The sequence below is a fragment of the Stegastes partitus genome, unplaced genomic scaffold (assembly GCF_000690725.1).
Source record: "Stegastes partitus isolate 25-593 unplaced genomic scaffold, Stegastes_partitus-1.0.2 Scaffold865, whole genome shotgun sequence".
Lineage (NCBI taxonomy): Eukaryota > Metazoa > Chordata > Actinopteri > Pomacentridae > Stegastes > Stegastes partitus.
In genome coordinates, this window is record NW_007578596.1 from 192,501 (window position 1) to 212,718 (window position 20,218).

Here is a 20,218-nt window from a genome sequence, read left to right on the forward strand (position 1 = left end):
ATAATCTAAACGTATTGAAAAGTTAGCAGAGAGACGGTCGGAGTTAATTTACATGATTTGGAAAAGTGACGTAATTGCACCACGACTACGAAATGGCAGATATTTAGCCGGCCGTGTACGTCCGTGGGTTCACGGGCATCTTCCATTTGCTGTGGCTGGAAAGCTGCTGGAAGAGCTGCAAACTTGTGATGGGTGTTGCGAGACGACAGCACCGAACGAGGCCGTCGTCGCTTCCACCCGAACTAGGCCGTAGCCACAGCCTGCGCTGCATAAATAAAACATTTCAGCCGGTTAGCGTGAACAACTGCTCTTGTCTCACCAAACATTATCGACATCGAACTGTCCATAAGCATATGAACTGACAAGAGGTGTCACTCCAGTAAAGTGCTTGTTAATTTTACGTAATTTCAGCGGCCTGGGAGGGGGTGGTTGCCAACTGCGAGCTAATGCGCTAGCTAGTAGCCAGCTCGCGCTAGGAGAGGAATGTTGCCTAGCTCTCTGGTTAGGCTTAGCTAACTAGCTTAGCGTAGCTACCTCTGAAACCTCGTCTTCGTCGCTGCCGGATCCTGGACCCGAGGAGAGGACGGCCGCGGCCGCTAGTTTGAAATCCAGTCTTTCTGCAGCAGGCCCGCCTGGTTCGCCGTACAAACGTACTTTCTTTCCACCTACACCAATCCCAATGCCCCCTAGTCCGACTCCTCCTGGTGTCGCTCCTACCCCCATCCCTGCCACTGGGGAGCGAGGAGTCACCGAGTCAATCTCGTCCTCGAAGCCGTCCGTCAGCATTGCCGTCCCGGCTACTGCATCCTGCATACTTGTGTTCACGATACGTGTGTTAACGAGCTAGTTGTTCACTTAAACGTCCGTCCAGGCGCTTTCTCTAGGGATATTTGCGTGATTTTACTTCAGGGAATCCAGAAACTCTCCCGAAGCGAGGGTTGAGGAGGATCTCTTTCCCCCAGCCATTAACTTTCTAACAACCTAACCCGATACGCACTGTTTCTCAGAAAGGCCGCCCATGTAGGAAATCCTGCTAATCCTATTGGTCCAGGGCAAAAGAGCTGTGTTTCCAATTGGCCAATGTTAATGCTTGTCAAACATGAGACCGCAACGTCATGTTAGGTTTACCAATATCACGAGGCTGTAGAACGAACGTCAAGACATGACATGGTAGGCCAACTTAACTGGTTGCTAGTTTTACTAGTTCATGTAAACTCATATAGGGAAATAAAATGCATACGAGGGTTACTTTGAGAGTATTTTGGTATGTCTTGTGCATGTTGTTCACTTATATAGTAGGATTTTTACATGACATAACAGGTATCAGGAGCTCAGTGAACCTCACAAGTGACATGTCTTAATTACTGCTTTAACGTGTTAGCAAGTGCAAATAAGAATTGAATCAGACAAAAGAAAAAAGACATTTTGGGGATAATTATATGAAAGAAAGGCGCATACATACAGAAAAATGATAACCACTGGATCATAATCATAGATCTCTTTTTTAAAATGAACTGCATACATATATTTTGCTTCAAATAAGAAAATAACATAAAATCCATGAATATGTTAAAAGTGTAATCTGTTGCATAGGATCAGGTGACTTTGGTAGAAAACACAAAATGAGACGGGGATGTCACTACAGTGGCTTCGCAGATGCAGAAACAATTCTGGCGCAAAAAATAATTTTAAACTAAATTTAATGGACTACCTGGAGACCTGTGAATGTTTGGTTTGAGCTTTGCAGAATTGCCACTGATTTCAGGTCACTCACCACCAAGACCACCCATCAGTCCACATGAAAAACCTTCTGGAGATCTTAGAATGCCTATTCTGTTTGTTTATTGATATACTTTTTGTGTTTTTCTCCAGTAAGGAACAAATGACTGCGCAAAAATAGGCGTATTTCACTGATGAAACACTTTTTTGTTATGCTGTTGTGACTGTGCTGTGTCAGATCTGACTGTACTTGTGTCAAGCTCATCCCTGAGAGGGGCGATGCGTTTTAAAAATGTATTGGCAATTAAATTCTGTGAGACTTAAAATGCAAGATAACAACACATAAGAGGTAGCTCTTTTTTTTTGCAGTAAAATTTAGCAACATTACCTTGAATGAGTATGTTAGTTGTATTAATGCAATGTAAAAATACAAATAAGAACAAATATGTGAAAGTTTGGTGACATAGAAATAAATATATCACCTAAAATATTTAATTACCCTACTTAGTTTAGGTAATTAGTTTCTTTCTACCTCTGGAGATGCACAAATTTATTATTGGATCTGGCCATTGCTGTTATTGTAATGTTCTCACATTGGCTACTGAACGGCTTCATTTAAGCAGGATGCTGTAAAGTACTTAAGGGCATGTGTGAAATTGTTAAAGTGGGGGTAAACGTCTCCTCCTACAATCTTTACAAGGAATTCACTGATTTCAACAAGTGGCCAATATCAGGCTTGCTAAAGTTGATATCTGCAGGCTGCCGCTACACCAACATCTTGGATTAAAAATGTGAAGAATGCAAGTGCTGTTTCTTCACTTTCCATACTGACATTTAAAACTGAAGATATTTAGGTCACAGTAGTCAACAAAACCAGCAAATAAGGCTTGTGGTATACCCTGTAATAGACAATGTACCGAAATGCACCGAGGCTAACTTGGTTGTTGACACATCAGCCTCACAAAACCTCAAATGCCTATTCTGGTTTGCTGCTGAGTAAGTTGCCTATAGGGGTTTGTCTTGCTGTATTGTGATGTTTTCAGTTGAAAGGATTAAGCTGATTTGGACTTGTTATAAATAAATAAAAAATGTCCTGTAAAGTACATTTAATCTACCTTTTTTAAAAAAAGATGGGGAAAAGTGCTGACCATTGTAATTAGGGCTACTACTTGGATTTGCAGGCCAGGAGAAGCCACCGGGCCATTCAGCCAGCCAGGGCCTCGGGCAGCAGCGTCATCGGTTTTGGGCGTGGACGCAGGCCAGAAGGCGCTTGGTTATTCAGCCGGGATTGCCAGGTGCGTATAGAAACCCACATTTTCTGTCATTTTAAGACATTACAGGAGATTTAGTAAAGTTTGGATTCTTTGGATTTAACATAATTTAAATCACGTCGAATTACTAACATCACCGACAAGCTATTTTAAAATTGGCCACGTTCATTAACGTGGCTGCGTCGCGGCGGCTGTTTTTTAAGCGCGTCTTTATGTAGTTCCTGAAAGGGGGATGGCTCTGGAGTTCTGGCAACCCAGTGCGAGGTTTGAGCTGCATCACGCAGGTCTGATCATACATACTCCGGCGTGTTGCATCTACGCTTTTATCAGGTAAATTGATGAGTGCATCTGTCGTTTAACGTGAGTATATCACAGAAAAATAACTTGCTCTGCTCCGGTGAAAGGAAAAAAAATCTGTACCGGTATGTATATGAGATTGTGCGAAGATACCGCAGCGGTAGTTAACGATGCTAGCTGGGGAGCTAACGGTTAACGTTAATAACATGGCGCAGGCTGAGAGGGCCGCTTTTGTTCTTGTGTCGGGGTGCGGTGGCGAGCGGGTTGAAGGCCATGCGCCCTCTGTGAAATAAATTCAGTCTTTGTCTACTAATTCATAACGTGACTCATGGGAACTCCTAATTATTTAACGAAAGTCGGCAACACCCGAAATTTTGTCGAATGAAAGTAGCTAGCTACACATTTTATGTCGCTAGCGGTGTCCAGGTTCGCGCTTTTTATGAAGTGGATCTGAGGAGTTATATGACTAGTTTGGGACAACTGGAAAAAAGTTCATTGTGACAATTGCTTGCGAAGCGCATGTGTGTACAACATCTACCTTTATAGCAGAGAAAAGCCACAACAATGAGAATTTTGATTTGGTTTTCGCCGGTTGGTACTACAAAGCCAGCTCAAGATGGCGCTGCTACCGAGCCCCAGTTCACATTTAGCTACAGGTCATGTAACTGATTTCATACACGATCCAAACCTTCGACAAAATATTTCACTCAGCTGAAAGTGGATGGCGATTAAAACGACGGGAATGGCAATTAAAGTGCAGAAAGAAAGCTTTGTATCTGTATACATACTACATACCGATTTCTAACCGGCCAGTTTTAATGGTACACGTGCAACCGTATGTAGGAGAGAGCTAAAGTCAATTAGAAATTTCCCCAAATTTCACGTTTTTCCATTAGGGATGAAAATTACATTGTTCTTTTAGAGTTGCTGGCACATGGATCAGAGATTAAATGTACTTGTATATCAGATTTTGTGCTCACGGGGAAGAGAACAGTTCCTGTGATGTGAAACTAAATCTCAATTAAAAAAAATATTTATCAAAGTCGTTGACAAACATTTTGCTTTACAATAGGTCTTTAGGATTGATCTTCTCTTTTAATTCTCTGTTTTTTTTTAGAATTTTATGATGGTGGTTAAATAATTACAGCCCCATCTAAACAACATGAAAAAAGTCGTAATAATTTGTGCAATAACTTATGTTTAAAAATGAGAAACTAAAACTTTCCAAGTTCCCACCAGGTTTCTAAAAAGATATATTGAGTCACCATGATTTTGTCAATAAACTGTATATGTAAAGTCATCAGATAATCCAAATAAAATGAAATTCTTATGCTAAAACCTACTGATTAATCGTGTTGTCTTTTTCCTCAGGGATTGCGACCAGTCATGGCTGATGAAGGATATGTAGTGCGAATTAGGGGTCTCCCTTGGTCCTGTTCAGTGGACGAAGTACAGAGGTTTTTCTCAGGTATTTATACATTATTGTCTTTAATAAAAATACTTAAGCAATTTATACAATTAGAAATGAGTTGGTAATGATACATCTCCAATGCAGACTGCAAAATCGTCAACAATGGAGGCGGCATCCACTTCACCTACACAAGAGAGGGACGTCCCAGCGGAGAGGCGTTTGTCGAATTGGAGACAGAAGAAGACCTGAAGATTGCCGTGAAGAAGGACAGAGAAACTATGGGTCACAGATACGTCGAGGGTGTGTACAACTGCACGCAGATGATGAGTACTTTGTGATGAAGTGCTTTAATTGTTTGTGCTTTAAGCTGTGCCGGCTAATTGTTTTTGTGTCCTATGATATAGTCTTTAAATCCAACAACGTCGAGATGGACTGGGTCATGAAGCACACAGGCCCAAACTGTCCAGAGACGGCAGGAGATGGGCTTGTGCGGCTCCGAGGCCTTCCCTTTGGCTGCAGCAAGGAGGAAATCGTCCAGTTTTTCTCAGGTAAGAACAGGCCTTGTCCAGTGATTAACTATAAATCCCTTTTAATATTGGTAATTGTAACTTTTTTTCCCCACCATCTTCCTTTTCTTGTTTCCTTTTTCTTACCAACACTGACTACTTGTTGCATCCAATTTACAAAGAAGTCAATATGCCACTGAAAAATGTTCTATTGTTTTGTAAAACAATAATGAAATGACGCCGGAAAAGGAACTCAATTGACGTTTAAATAGAGGAATCATTTGAAGACGTGATGGTTTTTTTTGTTTTTGTTTTTTTTTACAAAGGCAGGAATCTGTTATGCAAGCACCCTTTTCCATCTTTGACCATCATATCCATCTTGAGCCCACATTCATCACTTTTTGTAACTACGTCTGATACTACATTTTGAAGTTGTCTGTGCTTAGTGGTGATATACTAATGACGGAATGGATCCCACTCATCACTGATAATACAGTAGCTTCCCTCTCTTACCCAAGTATCATTGTTTCTTTCCATTTCCTCACACCCTCGTCTTTTAAATACACTTCTTATAAACAGCTTATGCCAAATGTTAGATTAGTACCTAATTTGCGAACAGTAATTTTACTCATGTCACCCACCAAGATCTTGTTCTCTCTTCATCAACACACCAATACTAGCCTGATGTCCCACGCAGCGCCCTTTTCCATATTCTTCCTCTATCCTGTCATTTCTATTTTATCCCAAGAATACAGTTAAAGTAACTCGTGTAAATGGCCAGTCACTGGTTAAAAACTGAACTGGTATGTGTGATGATGTATAGAGTTTTCCATAAGTTTTCTATCTCTCTCTTTAGAGAAAGTTCTCTCTGTGATTGGGCATGTGATTTAATATGTCCCCTGCTGGGGTTATCTGTCCTTGGGTTGAAGGGTTGGAAATCGTGCCAAATGGGATAACATTGCCGGTGGACATCCAGGGGAGGAGTACGGGGGAGGCCTTCGTGCAGTTTGCTTCACAGGATATAGCTGAAAAGGCTCTAAAGAAACACAAGGAAAGAATAGGGCACAGGTGGGGATGGTTGGTTGGTTGGCTGGATAAGTTGCTTTTCTTATGGTGTGCACCTTCATCATCTGAATCCAATACAAAACTGACACCACATTAATCTTGGCTACTTTTGAGCATACTTGTAATAATTACCACACACATACACTAATTGCCATGGTACACCCAACTTTGCCACACATTCACAATGCTCAGTGGGAAGATTAGTGCTTGGGCACCATTCAGGAAAAAAAAAAAGAATTGGAGCACATGGCTAATTTTGAGAACAAATGGTGTCTCAGCACTAAACATGAGTCCAGGTTGATAAATGGTAAGGAGTCTCCCTGGTGGTAAAATCAGAGGGCCACTGTACACAAGGATCTGGAGCCCACAATGACAGGTAATGCTTAGAGTGGGTTGCAGAGGTGCTGGAGCTCTTTCTGTCTCTCTAAAACCAGGACAATCGCTGTCATGGCAAGGACACAGGACATTCCTATTACACCATATTGAATTAGATCTCTGAATCACTTCCGGTAACCATAAGAAAAGTGTAAAAGTCACTGAGGCCTACATCAATTTGGACAACTTCCTTTTTTTTTTCCCAATTTAGTAAATAAGATCTTAAAATCTACTTTATTAACATCTAGCTTTGAATACTCAAAGATTAAACTACCTATGGACTGCACCATGACAGCATCTGCATAGCCCAGTTTCACCAGTATTGAGCACATGCAGTGGTCATCCATTCCCCATGCCCTCACTGTGGTATCTCTATGCTCTTAGGTACATTGAGATCTTCAAGAGTAGCCGCGCTGAGGTGCGGACCCATTATGAACCCCAACGGAAGCCTATGGGCATGCAGAGACCTGGCCCCTATGACCGGCCCTCTGGTGGTCGCGGCTACAACATGATGGGCCGAGGTGGATCCTATGACCGAATGCGTCGAGGGGGCTACGGAGGAGGTGGGTGCACACGGACTGAAGGAACAGCTAGAAATCTGATTTTGTGCTCTGAACCTGCGCAGTTTGAGATAATCACTCGCCCTGTGTCCCTTCATGCTAACACTGCACAATGGAATTAATGAGATTAGGATGTGAAGTCGTCACAAGACCTTCTGTTAATCCCATTTATGTATATTCAGGTGTATCGGACGGACGGTACGGCGACGGCGGCTCTTCCTTCCAGAGTACAACAGGCCACTGTGTCCACATGAGAGGCCTGCCATACAGAGCCACAGAGACAGACATCTACAATGTAAGCGGCATCACTGACATCCATTGTTTTCTGTGCATCCTGCAGATGTGTTGATTGTGTATGCAGTTTAAGCAAGTGGACCACTGAATTATTCATCCATTGCTTTTATTTTTTAGTTCTTCTCACCGTTGAATCCAGTGCGAGTCCACATTGAGATCGGCCCAGATGGCAGAGTAACCGGGGAGGCAGATGTAGAGTTTGCGACACACGAAGATGCCGTGGCAGCCATGTCCAAAGACAAAGCGAACATGCGTGAGTTTGCTTGGTTTAAAACACTTCGAAATAAGTGACGTGTTTTTGTTTGGGTTTGTTTTTTTTTTTAACATACATATTAAGTTGCACACTCATATTTTTCTGCCCCTCAGAGCACCGCTATGTGGAGCTGTTCTTGAACTCAACAGCAGGTGGCAGTAATGGAGCCTATGGCAGCCAGATGATGGGTGGCATGGGTGAGTATTAGTAATGGAGGTGTTGAGACTTGTGCCCTCTGTTGTTTGGTTAGAAATGCTTCGACACAAGCAGGTATTGATCCTTGGTCATTTTCTCAAGCAGACATGGGCTTCCCTAAAATGAACACAGTAGAGAACACAACAGAGCCACAATAGAACATTTTAAGTATATTTTATGCTGCTTTAATTTCCTCTTGACCCTAAAATGACTGTCCTTTCTACAGGTAACCAATCATCCTACAGCGGTGGCCAGCTGAGCTCGGGGTACTCTAGTGGATACAGCAGCCAAGGAAATATGGGTGGCTACAGTGACTATAGTGAGTGTCAGCTCTGTTGCAATAGTTTTCGTCTGCATCCTCCTTAAACTGCACTCTCCACTGAAGAGAGTCCTTACAACTGAAACCTTTTTTCTTCTAAAAGTCAAACAGGGAATGCAGTAATACCGTTTATAGTCAGACACTTTTTGAGCTCATCTGTGTAATTCTGGGCTGTCTGACAGATTTCAGTGTTTACTTGTGCACTAAAGAAGACACTATATTTTTCCCCCTTTGGCAGCAAAACATGTTAAGACTCAGAAACTCATTCAGCTTGTACTGAACTAGCAAAATAGTTTCATGGCTGAAAACCTCTGAAAGACACGCTGTACCTTACTGCACTTGTTAGTGTAATGACTGAAGTAATATTTCACAGCTGGAAAGTGAGTTACTTCCAAAACTAGGCAGTTAGCGTAGTGGAAAGGTGCAAATATTTGTGAAATTGCTCTTCTACGACCAGAGAAAAAGAGTTGCATTGGGGCCCATCACTTGAAAAATAAATCTACAGCGTGGATGCTATGTGATCCATTTCCTCTAATGCTGCCCCCCAGGCTGCTACTGTTACAGTGGCCTCACCCTGACTTCTGTGGAAATACAGGATGTAGTTTGAGGAACCACCTGAATTCCTCCAAATGACTTCACCTGATGGAATAGGTTTTTAGAGAAATGAATAGACAGGTTTCAGTACAAGCAAGTTTTCTCAAATCACCCGTAACGGCAACAAAAAACTATAGTGTAGTTCAAAAAGAAAATTAGATTTTGTGAACACACAATTGTCCAATTTGATTTAAAAAAAATAAACCATCCTATAATGCGCAATACAGCTTTGTTCTGATATTGAGCGCTTCAGACTTGACGAGCTTTTCCCTTGAGGGAGTTCAGGTTTGCTGTGCATGACTTTATGATGAACTCCTCGGTCCTATAGTGTTTATTCTCTTTCTCTTGTTAGGTAACCAGGGCGGAATAAACAGCAGTTACTACGGCGGCGGTGGAGGAGGAGGAAGCAGAGGCTCAATGAATGGACTGGGAGGGGGATGGGGAATGTAGATTTTTTTTTTTTCTCCCCCCTTTAATTTCATGTGTTTTTTATTGCAGCATTTTGCTGAAAGGACTGGAACTGTAAGTCTCACCTCGTAAACATAGGATAGGGTCAGGTGAGGTTGTTTTGAAAATACTGAGGGGTAGGGTTTGTATTTTTTTTAAGTGGATGATCTTCAGAGAGAAGCGAAATCATCTGTTGTCACACGAAATATGTCAGAAGTGCTGTTCATCTTCCCCCATTCCTCCTTACAGAAACCACGCTTTACATTGTCATTACCTGGAAGTGTGCTGTTTTGTGTTTCCGTTCTCCAAACACTCGCCTGTTTCTCAAGGTTAGCTCATCCTGTGCTGGTGGATTTAACATGTTTCACTGTCTGAGTGCATGAACAAGAAAACTGAAAATGTCTGGTATCTTCTGATGTTTAGACCTTATTTCATCTTCTACATAGTGTTTAGCCTTTCTTTTTTTTCCTCCCTCCTTTCTTTCCAGTTCATGTTTATTTGAATTTGAGACTTCACATGGTCAGCGCATGTTTTGTTTTCTTAAGGTGTGACTGTTGATAGGGGTAGTTTTTCTGAATGAGGGCTATATCAAAAGGCAAGTGAATTTCAAATCTGCTACCATGAAGGTTTCTACTGCTTCAAATGCTATTTGTATTTCCTGTGCACAAAGTGAATAAACTAGTCTGGAATATTCAATTGAAACAAGATTTGCAAAAACGGTAGGCGTTTATTAATTTATCAAATATCCAGATAAAAAAACACTTTTGGTCACCATTCCCAGATTAGTAAAATGGTTTTGTAGCAGTTGACATGATTCACAAAACCCTGTTATATAATACATTCTAAAATAGTGAGATTTCTGTCAACATTCTACAGTCATTTACAAGAATTTTGCATGTATCCAGCAAGTGGGGGTCAGCTGTTTAAGAAACTAAACATAAACAAAAAAAAGCATGACAATTTGAATATTAAAGTGTTCATGTGTTTGCTATGAACCAGCTACACAAAGCTGAAATACCAACAGTAACCTTGATGGGACCTTTACATAATCTACACCCACAGTTTAAATTAGAAAAACTACACATTTTAAAAAAAAAAAAAAAAAAGACCAGTTTATCAAGTGATTACCAAATCGTTGAATTGATGTTATTTCATTCCAAGGAAACATTAAATATTTTTCAGTCTCTTAGCAAAGTCTCCTTAGAATACACAAACTATATTAGCTCGTCCCATCAGTGTTAAAAAGGTGGCCATTGTTTAGTACAGATGAACTAATGTACCTGAATTTCAGGTAACTGCAGCAATGGAACACCAAATCGCTTTTCCCTTAAGATTTGATGACATCTTCCTTTCAATGTAGGTACTTTAAAATCATAGTGGATGAGTAGGTGCAGTGTTAGAAAGCTTCTGTAGGAGCACCTGCAGGTGTTTTGTCAGGAAACTGTGGACGAGCTTCTCTGCAGCAGGAGAGAGTGGCACATGTCGCACACTCTAACGGGCCGAGGATAGGAGGGCAAGGCCAGCTCGTTGCTGGAGCAGCTGTTGCAGTAGATGTCGCCGCAGTTTCTGCAGTGGTGCTGCGAAAGCAAACGTGCGTGGCTCAGTGACATATCTGTGGCGATGTATGTTACCAGAAGTTTAAATGAAATGCAGTGGGGAAAAGAAGCCCCTACCTTCCTGCGCGAGATAGAAAACTCCTTCTGGCACTGCTTGCATTGGGTGGCTTCGTCATCTTTCAACCAGGCGTGGCCCTGACAGGAGCAACAGGCGTACAAAATTAGCCTTCTCATGATTTTTTTAACAGCATGAACAATCACACCCTGTTTTTAAAAAAAAATCTCCTTCACGTTTTACCTTCAGGGCCTTGTTCACCTCCTTGAAGTCCTCCATCTTGAGCTTAGACCTTCGGCAAAGATGAAAACAACATAATGAGATGTCACAATATGAAATGCTGTTGGCGAATTTAAAAAAAGAAAAAAAGAGGCACAATCACAAGTACTGACTGGCTAAGATGCAGTCCCATCTCCTGTAGAGCCTGTTCCTGCTGCTCACACGTCTGCTGCAGCTGCTGCTTCTCCTCCTTCAAATCCTGCAGCTCCTGCACCAGCAGTCCATAAGGAAGAAGCATAACATCCCATTTTATAAGAAGGATTATGTAGGATTCACTTACGCTGTTTTGTGGAAGGCTGAAATAGGATGAACGTTTTGTTTGACTAAAGCTGTCACACTGATCTCCATAATGTCATTTATGTAAAATAAACAGAAACCATTTCTTCAGTCTAACTGCACCAACTACATTAAAATGAACCCAATTAGAACTTAAACCTTCACTGAGTCCAAGACTAGTGAGTCGGTGGTCCTACACACGATGCAATGGCACAGTTCTGTCATTCAGAGGCACTTCTATTGATCAGCAATGTACAAATGAGCAACCAATGCTGGGTTGAAGCCACTTCAGCTACACTCCTAAACTTTACTAACCTCTGAAGCCTTGAAATCTTAACTATACCTTTAATATTTCTGCATTAGATTGTGGTATTCTGTGCTTGTTTCTGGGAGTTATACATGTGTTCCCCATTCATTTCTGCTAATCAGATCACACATAATGATGTCTGTAGAGAAATCAGGAACTACATATTAACCCTCTACCTGCTGCAGTGACTGCTTTTTGCAAAAGCTGGTGCACCCAGTTTTTAAAGTCTGTTTGGTCTTCATGGGTTACGTTTACTTCTTGGATTCCGCACACATTTTTCCACACAACTGTTTGTAAGTGACCCTAACCCTGGTGTGTGTGTAACACTGACCGAGTGCAGGCCCTGGAGCTGCTGCAGCTGTGTGCGAAGTTCAACGCTGTTGTCTTGCTCCCGCTGGAGGGCTTTTTGCAAGCTTTGTCTCTGTTCCCTCTCAGTGCGCAGCTCGTTCTCCAAACCCAGCCTGTGATCAGAGAGGCGACACTGTGACTACTTGGTTCTCTTTTCACACCGACAAAAATAGGACTGCATGTTCAAAACTTTGATAAAATTAACAACTGCTGTGTGGGCTTAAGTCACTTGTACTTGCTCTGCTTGATGTACCAACATGAGACTGCACCATATTATTCACACTTAGCACATGTTTCTACACTCATTCAGTTTTTATAACACAATATTAATTGAAAGAACTTGATATGGAGTCTCTAGCTCAGAATCTGTCTTAACCTTCTGAACCGTACGCATTTTCTGCTCCAATCAATTTTACTCGCTTTTTTTTTTTTTTACTGAAATGTAAAGTTCTGGATCTCTATGGAAACAGCAAAACCATTGCTACATGTACAGAGAACTCAAAAATGTTGTTTGTACAGTATGGCACAGTTATAATGCCAAAAATAATGAAACAATAAAAAATAAAAGTGGTATTTCTTTGATTATCTATTGTAGAATTAAAACAAACAAAAAAAAACTACTTTTGATCTTGTACTACTTACATTTTAAATGTGTTTTCAGACTTGTCTCCTATCTGTTCTTCATAAACACTGCCTGCAGTTCAGCCTAGTCGTGACCAGTCACAGCTGAGCCACTGATAGTGTCTCAGTTGCATGTAGCAAACATGTTATAAAGTAATTGCTTCGGTTTTGTTATACGAGGTGTGTCAGAAAAGTTCCAGGACTAGTGTCACAAAATATATACTTTAAATCCAAACTACAAACTACAAGTTTTCCCCTTCCAAGTAATCCCCCTGGAGTCTAACACGCTTTCCCAGCCTTCTCTGCCACTCTGCCATGCACTCCTGGAAGGATTCTTCCGGGATCCTCCTCAGCGCCGTCATCACAGCCATCTTGATGTTGTCCATGTCTTCAAAACGGGTCCCCTTGATGACCCCCTTGAGCTTGGGGCAGAGGAAAAAAATCGCACAGAGCCAGGTGGGGTGGGTAGGGAGGTTGCTTCAGCATGGTGATGTTCTTCTCAGCCAGGGTTCCCCTTGCCAGGGATGCTCAGGGCATTGTGAGCAGGCTCGTTGTCATGGTGAAGCAGTCACCACTTCTCCTGCCACAACTCTCGCCTCTTCTCGCGCACTGAACAAAGCAAACGCAGCAGGATCTCTTTGTAGATATGCTGGTTGATCATCTGAAAGTGAAGCTCGTAGTTTGTAGTTTGTGTTTGAAATATATCTTTTGTGACACCAGCCCTGAAACTTTTCTGGCACACCTCGTACATTAAAGTTGTGCCTGTTGTTTGGACTCTAAATGTGAAAGTAGTGTATGTACATACTGTTCCCGTTCAAGACCAGTGAACAGGAACCCTCAAGAGCTCTCTTCGCTACAGCTGACATGGTACAGAATGAAGCTGTTTTTATGCTTAGCATTATCAGCTGAGATTCATGGGAGAACTGCCTAACTACACCCCTTCAGGTTAGCCAAATCAGTTGCATATTATAAACTATTTCTTTACAATGCTACTGATAAGCTTTTAGGCAAACCTTTTAACTGTTGCCCTTTCATGCACCTTTTTAGAGTTATATCATTGTGCACAGTGCCACTTTCATAATTTATACACTGTTTCCAGAAGGTGCTATACAAATGTTGTGGGTCTTATTTTTCCAGCTGCGTGTCTTAACCTTAGTGTATCGAGGTCCGTTAGTTGTTTCTGCAAAGCGTCAACTTTTCCTTCCAGCTCCACCTTCATGTCTTTGTCTGACTGGTCACTCTGTTTCCGCTGCTGCTCCGAGTTCTGCAGCCTGTGACCCCGCAAAAGACCAAAAGGACATTTATTTAAAGAAATGTAATATTAACATACAAAAGCTCACACATGAACAAGTGCATACCTCTGCTCTAGCTCTATCATGGTTTTCTCCATTTCATTCATCCTCTGCTCCAGCTGCTCAGCCTCCTCCTGTTTTTTCTCTGCTTGTCGTTGCGAGTCCTTGAGAATCACACGATTTGTATAAATGTACATTCTGTCTGAGCTTGCAAGAGAATAAGAAAACATACTCGTCTGTGTTTACCTGAGCTTTGTGGAACATTTGCAGGTTGAGAGTCTTGACCTGATCCAGCTGGAGCCGTAGAGCCGCCAGCGTGTCCTGTTTCTCATGCGTGTCCTTCTCCAGCAGCTTCATGGCAACTTCCATCTCCTGCTTCAGCCCCACCTGCAGCTCCAACTCACGCTCCAGCTCCTAACACCATCCAAATATGCAAAAGGCATCAGTCAGCGCCAGTTCTGGAGTCTATTTATAACACAAAAGCACCAGACAAGATGTCTTCGAAAACACTGAGTCACTGATCAACACTCACACTTGTAGCTTCTGTCTAGTTATCTACAGCCTGTTGATACCTGACCTGGCGAATGCGCTTTTCCTCTTTGTACTGCTTCCACACCACATTGTACATCTCATCCAGGCCTTGTCGAGTCTGTTTGTACGTCTCCAGCTCCACTTGGCTGTCCTGAAGGGCTGCCTAAAAAAACAAAAACAAATATATCACACAGTTTGAGTGTGTTTTACATCAGGAGTAGTTTGGATGCAGTAAGTTTCAAACCTCTTCTTTTTTCTGGCTGGACTGCAAGATCGACTCATTCTGATTTTTCAGCTGTTCCTGTTCTTCCCGCAGAGAGTTGATTCTGTCTGTCGCAGCTGTCAGCTGAGGAGAAGAAAAACACACACATGCTAAGCTGACATTGGAGAGGAATCAGTCCTTTTTTCTCTCTCTTTAAAAAAAAAAAAAAAAAAAAGATATAATTGGATAAATTTAAAAAGTCATCACACCTCCTAAACACAAGCACAATCACACAACTGCTCACACAAAATGCGCCTGACCTCCTCTACGAGTTTGCTGTTGGTCTTCTCTAGAGAGTCCATCTTAGCCTGGAGGTCAGTGACGGTGCCGCTTAGGTGACGATTTAACTCCTCGATGTAGTGTTTCTGATCCAATATGGCTGTCATCTTGGAATCACTAAGGGAGGAAAAAATACAACAAGTGAGGGGTTAAGTGTGCATTAAGGCTTGTTTGGATTTGAATTATGATCATGGGGATCCAGTTAAAACTACATTAACAACAAAAAGGGGATCGAAACATCATAAGTAGCCATCTAGATGAGATGCTAAATCCATGTGAAAGCAGGAACTCACTCTTTTTGAGTCTCACTGTTGGCAGGATCCTTCAGGTACAGAGAGAAGTCAATGACTCCAACCTAAATGAAAAACAGATCACTGTGATCGACTTGTTTCTCTAAAAAAAAAGAAAAAAAAAAGACCCAGAAACATTGTTTAGGACTCACCTGAGAATCAAGATCCTCCCCTTTAATGCAAAGGTTAGCATCAATTACATTGAGGCCCACCAGCAGACCCCCCATGACCGCGCCCTCCTCCTCCATCATCAGTGCTCCAGAGTCATAAAACTCACTAAGAGATTGAAAGAGAAAAGGGGATCAATGTGCACGCTTGAAAACTAATCCGACATGTTTACACTGTGGTGTAGATTGTTGCTACTGAATCCACATTAGCGATTAATTTCACAAACCTCAGGAGATCCTTCTGGTCCAGCAGGGTTTTCAGATAGTCGGCTACTTTTTTCTGCATAAGCGCCAAATGCAGCCAAGCCCTTGCTCTCCCCAAACCGGTCCTGGAAAAGAATTACAGAATAATTATACTGTGTCAAGTGTGCCTTACTTTGTAGTTGTAGCGTAAAATCATTTGCAATAGCATACTTAATGCCGGGCAGGTCTCTGGCACTTGTGGCAATGTTGACAGACTCTGGACACAACTTCTCAACCAGCTCCAGAGGTCCCCATATGGACTTGTTCTGACCAATGAAGGATTTCTTGGCTGAAAAAACAAAATGTAAAAAATAACTTCTGCTTGCTCTGACTCAGACTTCGCTTTAGATACAAAATATTTCATTTCAAAGGTCAGCGCCATATGCTGCCTCCCCCTGTTTTTAGCTTGATGCTTATGTTTATGTTCAGCAATTTCCCTGAGGTTTCCACCAAAGGGATCAATAAAGTTCTATTCTATTCTATTTTATCTTTTTTAAACAACATACCTGTCACATAAGACACACCATACACAAACGTACAACAAAAGATAATAAAGGGCAGTGAGAAGAAACTGGGCAGGAGCAACATTATCCTACAAACTGTACATGATGACATCAGTTTATGTTTGTTTTGACCATCCTCCCATAAAATGTAAGTCAATAAACATCGGCAGTAGTTGAATCTCTCATTGCTTCCCATTTCTATCAGTTTGTAACATATCTGAAAAATTACCATTCTTGAATAGTTGGTAAAGTGGCCCCAAATTCTATCAAAAGGTGTCACTTTTTCCTATTAGAATACAAGTTATCTTGCCCATAGCACAGCAATTTCCCTAACTATCTGAATGTTATTCCATGTTAGGGCACCATATCCTTAGAACATAGTTGTTTTTTTTTGGTAAGACTAGGGTGACAGAATGTAACTGGAAAATAATAATTTTGCATCTAATATTTTATGTTATTTAGGGATATACTGATTGGATATTGGTATTGGATTTCGGTCCGATGCTGACTTAAATAGCTGCATTGCGTAACTGTGACAAATCGACTGATCTATGGAGCTGATCTATTCAGATGAATGCTCTGTATGTCAACCTTTATATAGTACATCACGCACCAGCAATGTACCCACAGACCTAAACATTTTGCTATAATAGGAGCTAGCATAGCATGGAGGGAGCTAATAATAAAGTGTCAGCAGTTTGGAAGTATCTTACACTTGCTGCACTAACATGTTGTACGGCTGCTTGCAATATCTGCAAAGCTAGTATCTGGAGCGGTGGCTGCAAAATAGAACACAGCCAAACTGAAAGAATGATTCTCGGTTCTTCCACAGGTATACAGTCAGTACTAGACATCTGCCAGTACGCAAAGTCCTGGTGTCAAAATGGCTATCAGGAGTAAAAATAAACAAATAAATAAATGGTGCATCCCTAATATAATTTGTAAGATCATGCATCAAAGATTTGCACTCTCTTTACAGTCCCACATACAACGACAAACTGTGTCTTTAGGCTGCTTGCAGTTAATTCAACTATCTGGAACACTGTTGTTAACCATAGTTATTCAGGGAAATATCATTCTGTATGCCTTCCTTCTCCAGGGTGTCCCCTGCCTTCGCCCTAAGTCAGCTGGCATAGGCTCCAGCCCCCCCCGCGACCCTAGTGAGGATTAAGCGGTGTATAGATAGTGGATGGATGGATGGATGCCTTCCTTCCAGTAGCATAGGAAGTATAAGTCAGTATAGGATTCAGACGAGTTAAGAACTTGTGGTGTATGACATGTCATGCACAGCTGAAACACACTCTTTAATGTACCACTTCTCAGAGATTAGTCGATTCATTTCAAAAAGACATGGAGGAGTTAGTAACTGGTTGCATGAAGCAGTGATGAAGCTCCTTACCTTTTTTGTTTTTTTAATGGCTATTTAAGAGATCATAAAGTTGGCATAAACATACTTCCTGTTCTAGCTAGACCAGTGGTGGCCCAAAGATGGAAGCCTTTGTTCACGTTTCCTAGTTTAAAACAGTCATTTCCCCAAATTGGACTAAAATGGAACATGGAGGCTTTCTCTCTGATTTAATCTTGAGCATTGCACCACAGGTTAATGTGTTCAATACACGGTCATTAGATGCTTGTTTCTTAAGTTTCTATTTTAACATTTGCAGAGTACATGAATGTGTTGCCAAGAGTAGGTGTAATTAGAATACATTATGATGTGTGACTGCGCCACCCACTAATAGCATGGAAACCTTTTGAGTTTCAGTCCTCGTCTCTTAAAGGGGAAGTATAATAATGCCAAACGTAACCTGTCTCTTCTATTGTTCTGAATGAGCAAACATGGTTCCTCGATTTGGCAAACTGAGGTATGGAGGGGGGTAGAAGAGTCTCACCTTTAAGCCCATGTTTGAGGCATTGCTCCAGGACAACAAAAAATTGCTGCAGAGGGGGGTACTCAGAATCCATGGTCCTGCCCAGACTCAAGGAGGACTGGATCAGTACTTTGATGCTCAGCTTCATCATGCTCAGGAGGTTGGATCTCTCTATTGCCATGGGGTCTTTGGGAGGCAGAACTGCACATAAAGTAGTGAAATTACATCAGTCACACAGATGCAAGTGTAGTGAAGAACTCCATGAAGTGTAACTAAACAGTACATATGAAGGAAAAGAAAACAGAGAGAACTACAAGGCCAGTTTGTGCATGACATCAAGTTTTGTTCCAGGAGTCATGTGTTCTGACAGCTGACATGGAGCTAAACTCAGTATTAGAGGAAGTAAGTGTGCAAACTAATTAGAGTGTCAGAGTTTAATAATAATCACAGCCCACCTGGAAGCTTCTTTGAAGTACTGTTGAGATCATTTTCGGGCTCCTTTTCGGTCGGGGTACTCGCAGTGGAGGTCTTTCTGGGGGCAGCAGCGTAGCTCATCCCGCTGCTAATCGTCTCCGTGGCCTTCCGAGCCAGAGACAGGATGGGAGCCGACCAGCTGCTCTCTGCTGCCGCCGCCGCCGCCGGAGCCTCCGTCTCCGTCGAGTCCTGTCTGTCGCTGCCTTCGGGCTCTCCGTCAGTGGCGGGTCCCAAAACTTCGGGCTCATCTTGCTGCTGTTTTTCTTCGAGACCCTCGACAGCTGTGTTTACTTCCCCTGCCTCGTCGGCCATGTTTGTGCCCCCCTCACGTGACCTGCTCAGAGCAATCACGCGCTCTGTGAGAACTTTATTCTTCTTCGTTGAAACGTTTAAAGGTTTGAGAACCGGCCGGAAGTACGTCACCGTCACCTACCGGATCACATCAGTGGAGCCACAGTTAAATAAAAACTCATAAAATGTTTTCAATAGAGCCCAGACAACAACAACAACAACTAAATAAATAAATAAACACACTTTAAGCAATAGTCTGGTAATTTACTATAGTATATAGTCATAGTAATGTTAATATTTAGGTTTTGTTATAGTAAATATTCTAAGGTCTCAACCTTAACATTTAAATTAATCAGGTTAATGTGTACTCTACAGTCCACAATATTGTAGGTTCCTGACCTTTATATTTAAATTAGTCTTGTGTATTTCTAAAGTATATAACATTTTAGGGTCTCTATCTAATTATTCTAACTAGTCAGGTAAATAAATAATGAAAAATAATTGTATAGTCATCACGTTAATATTTAAAGCAGTTATATAAATGTTTGTAATTTATATGGAATTTATGTATATTGTACAGTTTCAATATTTAAATGAGTTAAGTAAATATATAAAATCAATCATGTTGTAGGGTCTTGACCTTTATATTTATTTTAGCCAGGCTAATTTGTGCTATATAGTATATAGTATTGTAAGACCTTAACCTTTATAATGGCATTAGTTAAGCATATATTATTAAATATTGAAGGGTCTTAACTTTAACATGAATATTAGTCAGGTAAATGGGCATAATAGCTATATTGTATGATCGCCATCTTAACATTTTAATTTAATTTAATTTTTAATTTAATTTTGTACTGTTGTTACTTTAAATACACTTTTTAAACAATACTCACACTTTTTTGTTTTAAACATTTTAATACAGAACCTTTAATAAAGGATGTATAACCGACTGACCAGTGATTTTTGGTCCTTACTTTTAGCTCCTACTGTTGGTCCATTGATCAGTGTGCTCTGAGGATGTCACTGAGATACCCAACTAGCTAATAAAATATCAATACCAGAGAGCTCTGTGAGATTTCATGTAATCGTTGTATTCTACCATGAGAAATTAGTGTCAGGAGACCACCAGCAGCCCCTGTAGAGCTGGTATGAGTGTAGTTCCTGGTTTAACCACATGGTAGCGCAGGCAGTCTGTGTATTATATTCATGTGAACCCTTTTACAAGATGCTGTTTATTATATATAGGCTGAGATACACTCATTTTTAC

At 41.3% G+C, this 20,218-nt stretch overlaps 3 protein-coding genes across 10 annotated transcripts in view; 1 reads left to right on the top strand and 2 right to left on the bottom strand.

Moving 5' to 3' along the window:
- The window catches only part of ankhd1 (ankyrin repeat and KH domain containing 1), a 29,241-nt gene extending 28,296 nt beyond the window's left edge, over positions 1-945 (bottom strand). For all 6 annotated transcript variants that reach the window (XM_008293202.1, XM_008293201.1, XM_008293200.1 and 3 more), the window contains exon 1: positions 535-945. In XM_008293202.1, coding sequence (XP_008291424.1) covers positions 535-813 — 279 coding nt within the window. In that variant the 5' untranslated portion in view covers positions 814-945. The remainder of the gene's footprint in view (positions 1-534) is intronic.
- A 2,302-nt stretch (positions 946-3,247) lies between these two features.
- LOC103365701 (heterogeneous nuclear ribonucleoprotein H1) lies at positions 3,248-10,002 on the top strand. Of its 2 annotated transcripts, none has more exons than XM_008293206.1 (11): positions 3,248-3,320; positions 4,659-4,755; positions 4,843-4,998; positions 5,103-5,246; positions 6,134-6,272; positions 7,029-7,207; positions 7,387-7,499; positions 7,616-7,751; positions 7,865-7,948; positions 8,173-8,265; positions 9,212-10,002. In XM_008293206.1, exons 2-11 carry the CDS (start codon positions 4,674-4,676, stop codon positions 9,307-9,309), a joined length of 1,224 nt encoding a protein of 407 aa, XP_008291428.1. In that variant the 5' UTR covers positions 3,248-3,320; positions 4,659-4,673; the 3' UTR covers positions 9,310-10,002. The 2 variants fall into 2 exon arrangements, with proteins under 2 accessions (XP_008291428.1, XP_008291429.1); XM_008293207.1 differs by having other exon boundaries at positions 9,208-9,290.
- An 11-nt stretch (positions 10,003-10,013) lies between these two features.
- Positions 10,014-18,979, bottom strand: rufy1 (RUN and FYVE domain containing 1). 2 transcript variants are annotated; one of them, XM_008293204.1, is made up of 17 exons: positions 18,639-18,979; positions 18,205-18,384; positions 15,984-16,101; positions 15,797-15,898; positions 15,555-15,678; positions 15,406-15,467; positions 15,094-15,229; positions 14,816-14,917; positions 14,618-14,734; positions 14,287-14,454; positions 14,107-14,204; positions 13,900-14,019; positions 12,111-12,240; positions 11,310-11,404; positions 11,161-11,209; positions 10,980-11,057; positions 10,014-10,883 (listed from the first exon to the last, which is right to left on the bottom strand). In XM_008293204.1, exons 1-17 carry the CDS (start codon positions 18,967-18,969, stop codon positions 10,740-10,742), a joined length of 2,154 nt encoding a protein of 717 aa, XP_008291426.1. In that variant the 5' UTR covers positions 18,970-18,979; the 3' UTR covers positions 10,014-10,739. The 2 variants fall into 2 exon arrangements, with proteins under 2 accessions (XP_008291426.1, XP_008291425.1); XM_008293203.1 differs by having other exon boundaries at positions 10,014-11,057.
- Positions 18,980-20,218: the final 1,239 nt, after the last annotated feature.

Bases quoted from the DNA above. Each gene is read 5' to 3' on its own strand.
- LOC103365701 (XM_008293206.1), top strand. From the start codon at position 4,674: ATGGCTGATGAAGGATATGTAGTGCGAATTAGGGGTCTCCCTTGGTCC. The intron at 4,999-5,102 runs GTGTGTACAACT...CCTATGATATAG, and splicing joins GGGTCACAGATACGTCGAGG to TCTTTAAATCCAACAACGTC. The intron at 8,266-9,211 runs GTGAGTGTCAGC...TTCTCTTGTTAG, and splicing joins GGGTGGCTACAGTGACTATA to GTAACCAGGGCGGAATAAAC.
- rufy1 (XM_008293203.1), bottom strand. From the start codon at position 18,969: ATGGCCGACGAGGCAGGGGAAGTAAACACAGCTGTCGAGGGTCTCGAA. The intron at 18,385-18,638 runs GTGGGCTGTGAT...CTTTATGTGCAG, and splicing joins TACTTCAAAGAAGCTTCCAG to TTCTGCCTCCCAAAGACCCC. The intron at 12,241-13,899 runs GTTAAGACACGC...CTCTGATCACAG, and splicing joins ACGGACCTCGATACACTAAG to GCTGGGTTTGGAGAACGAGC.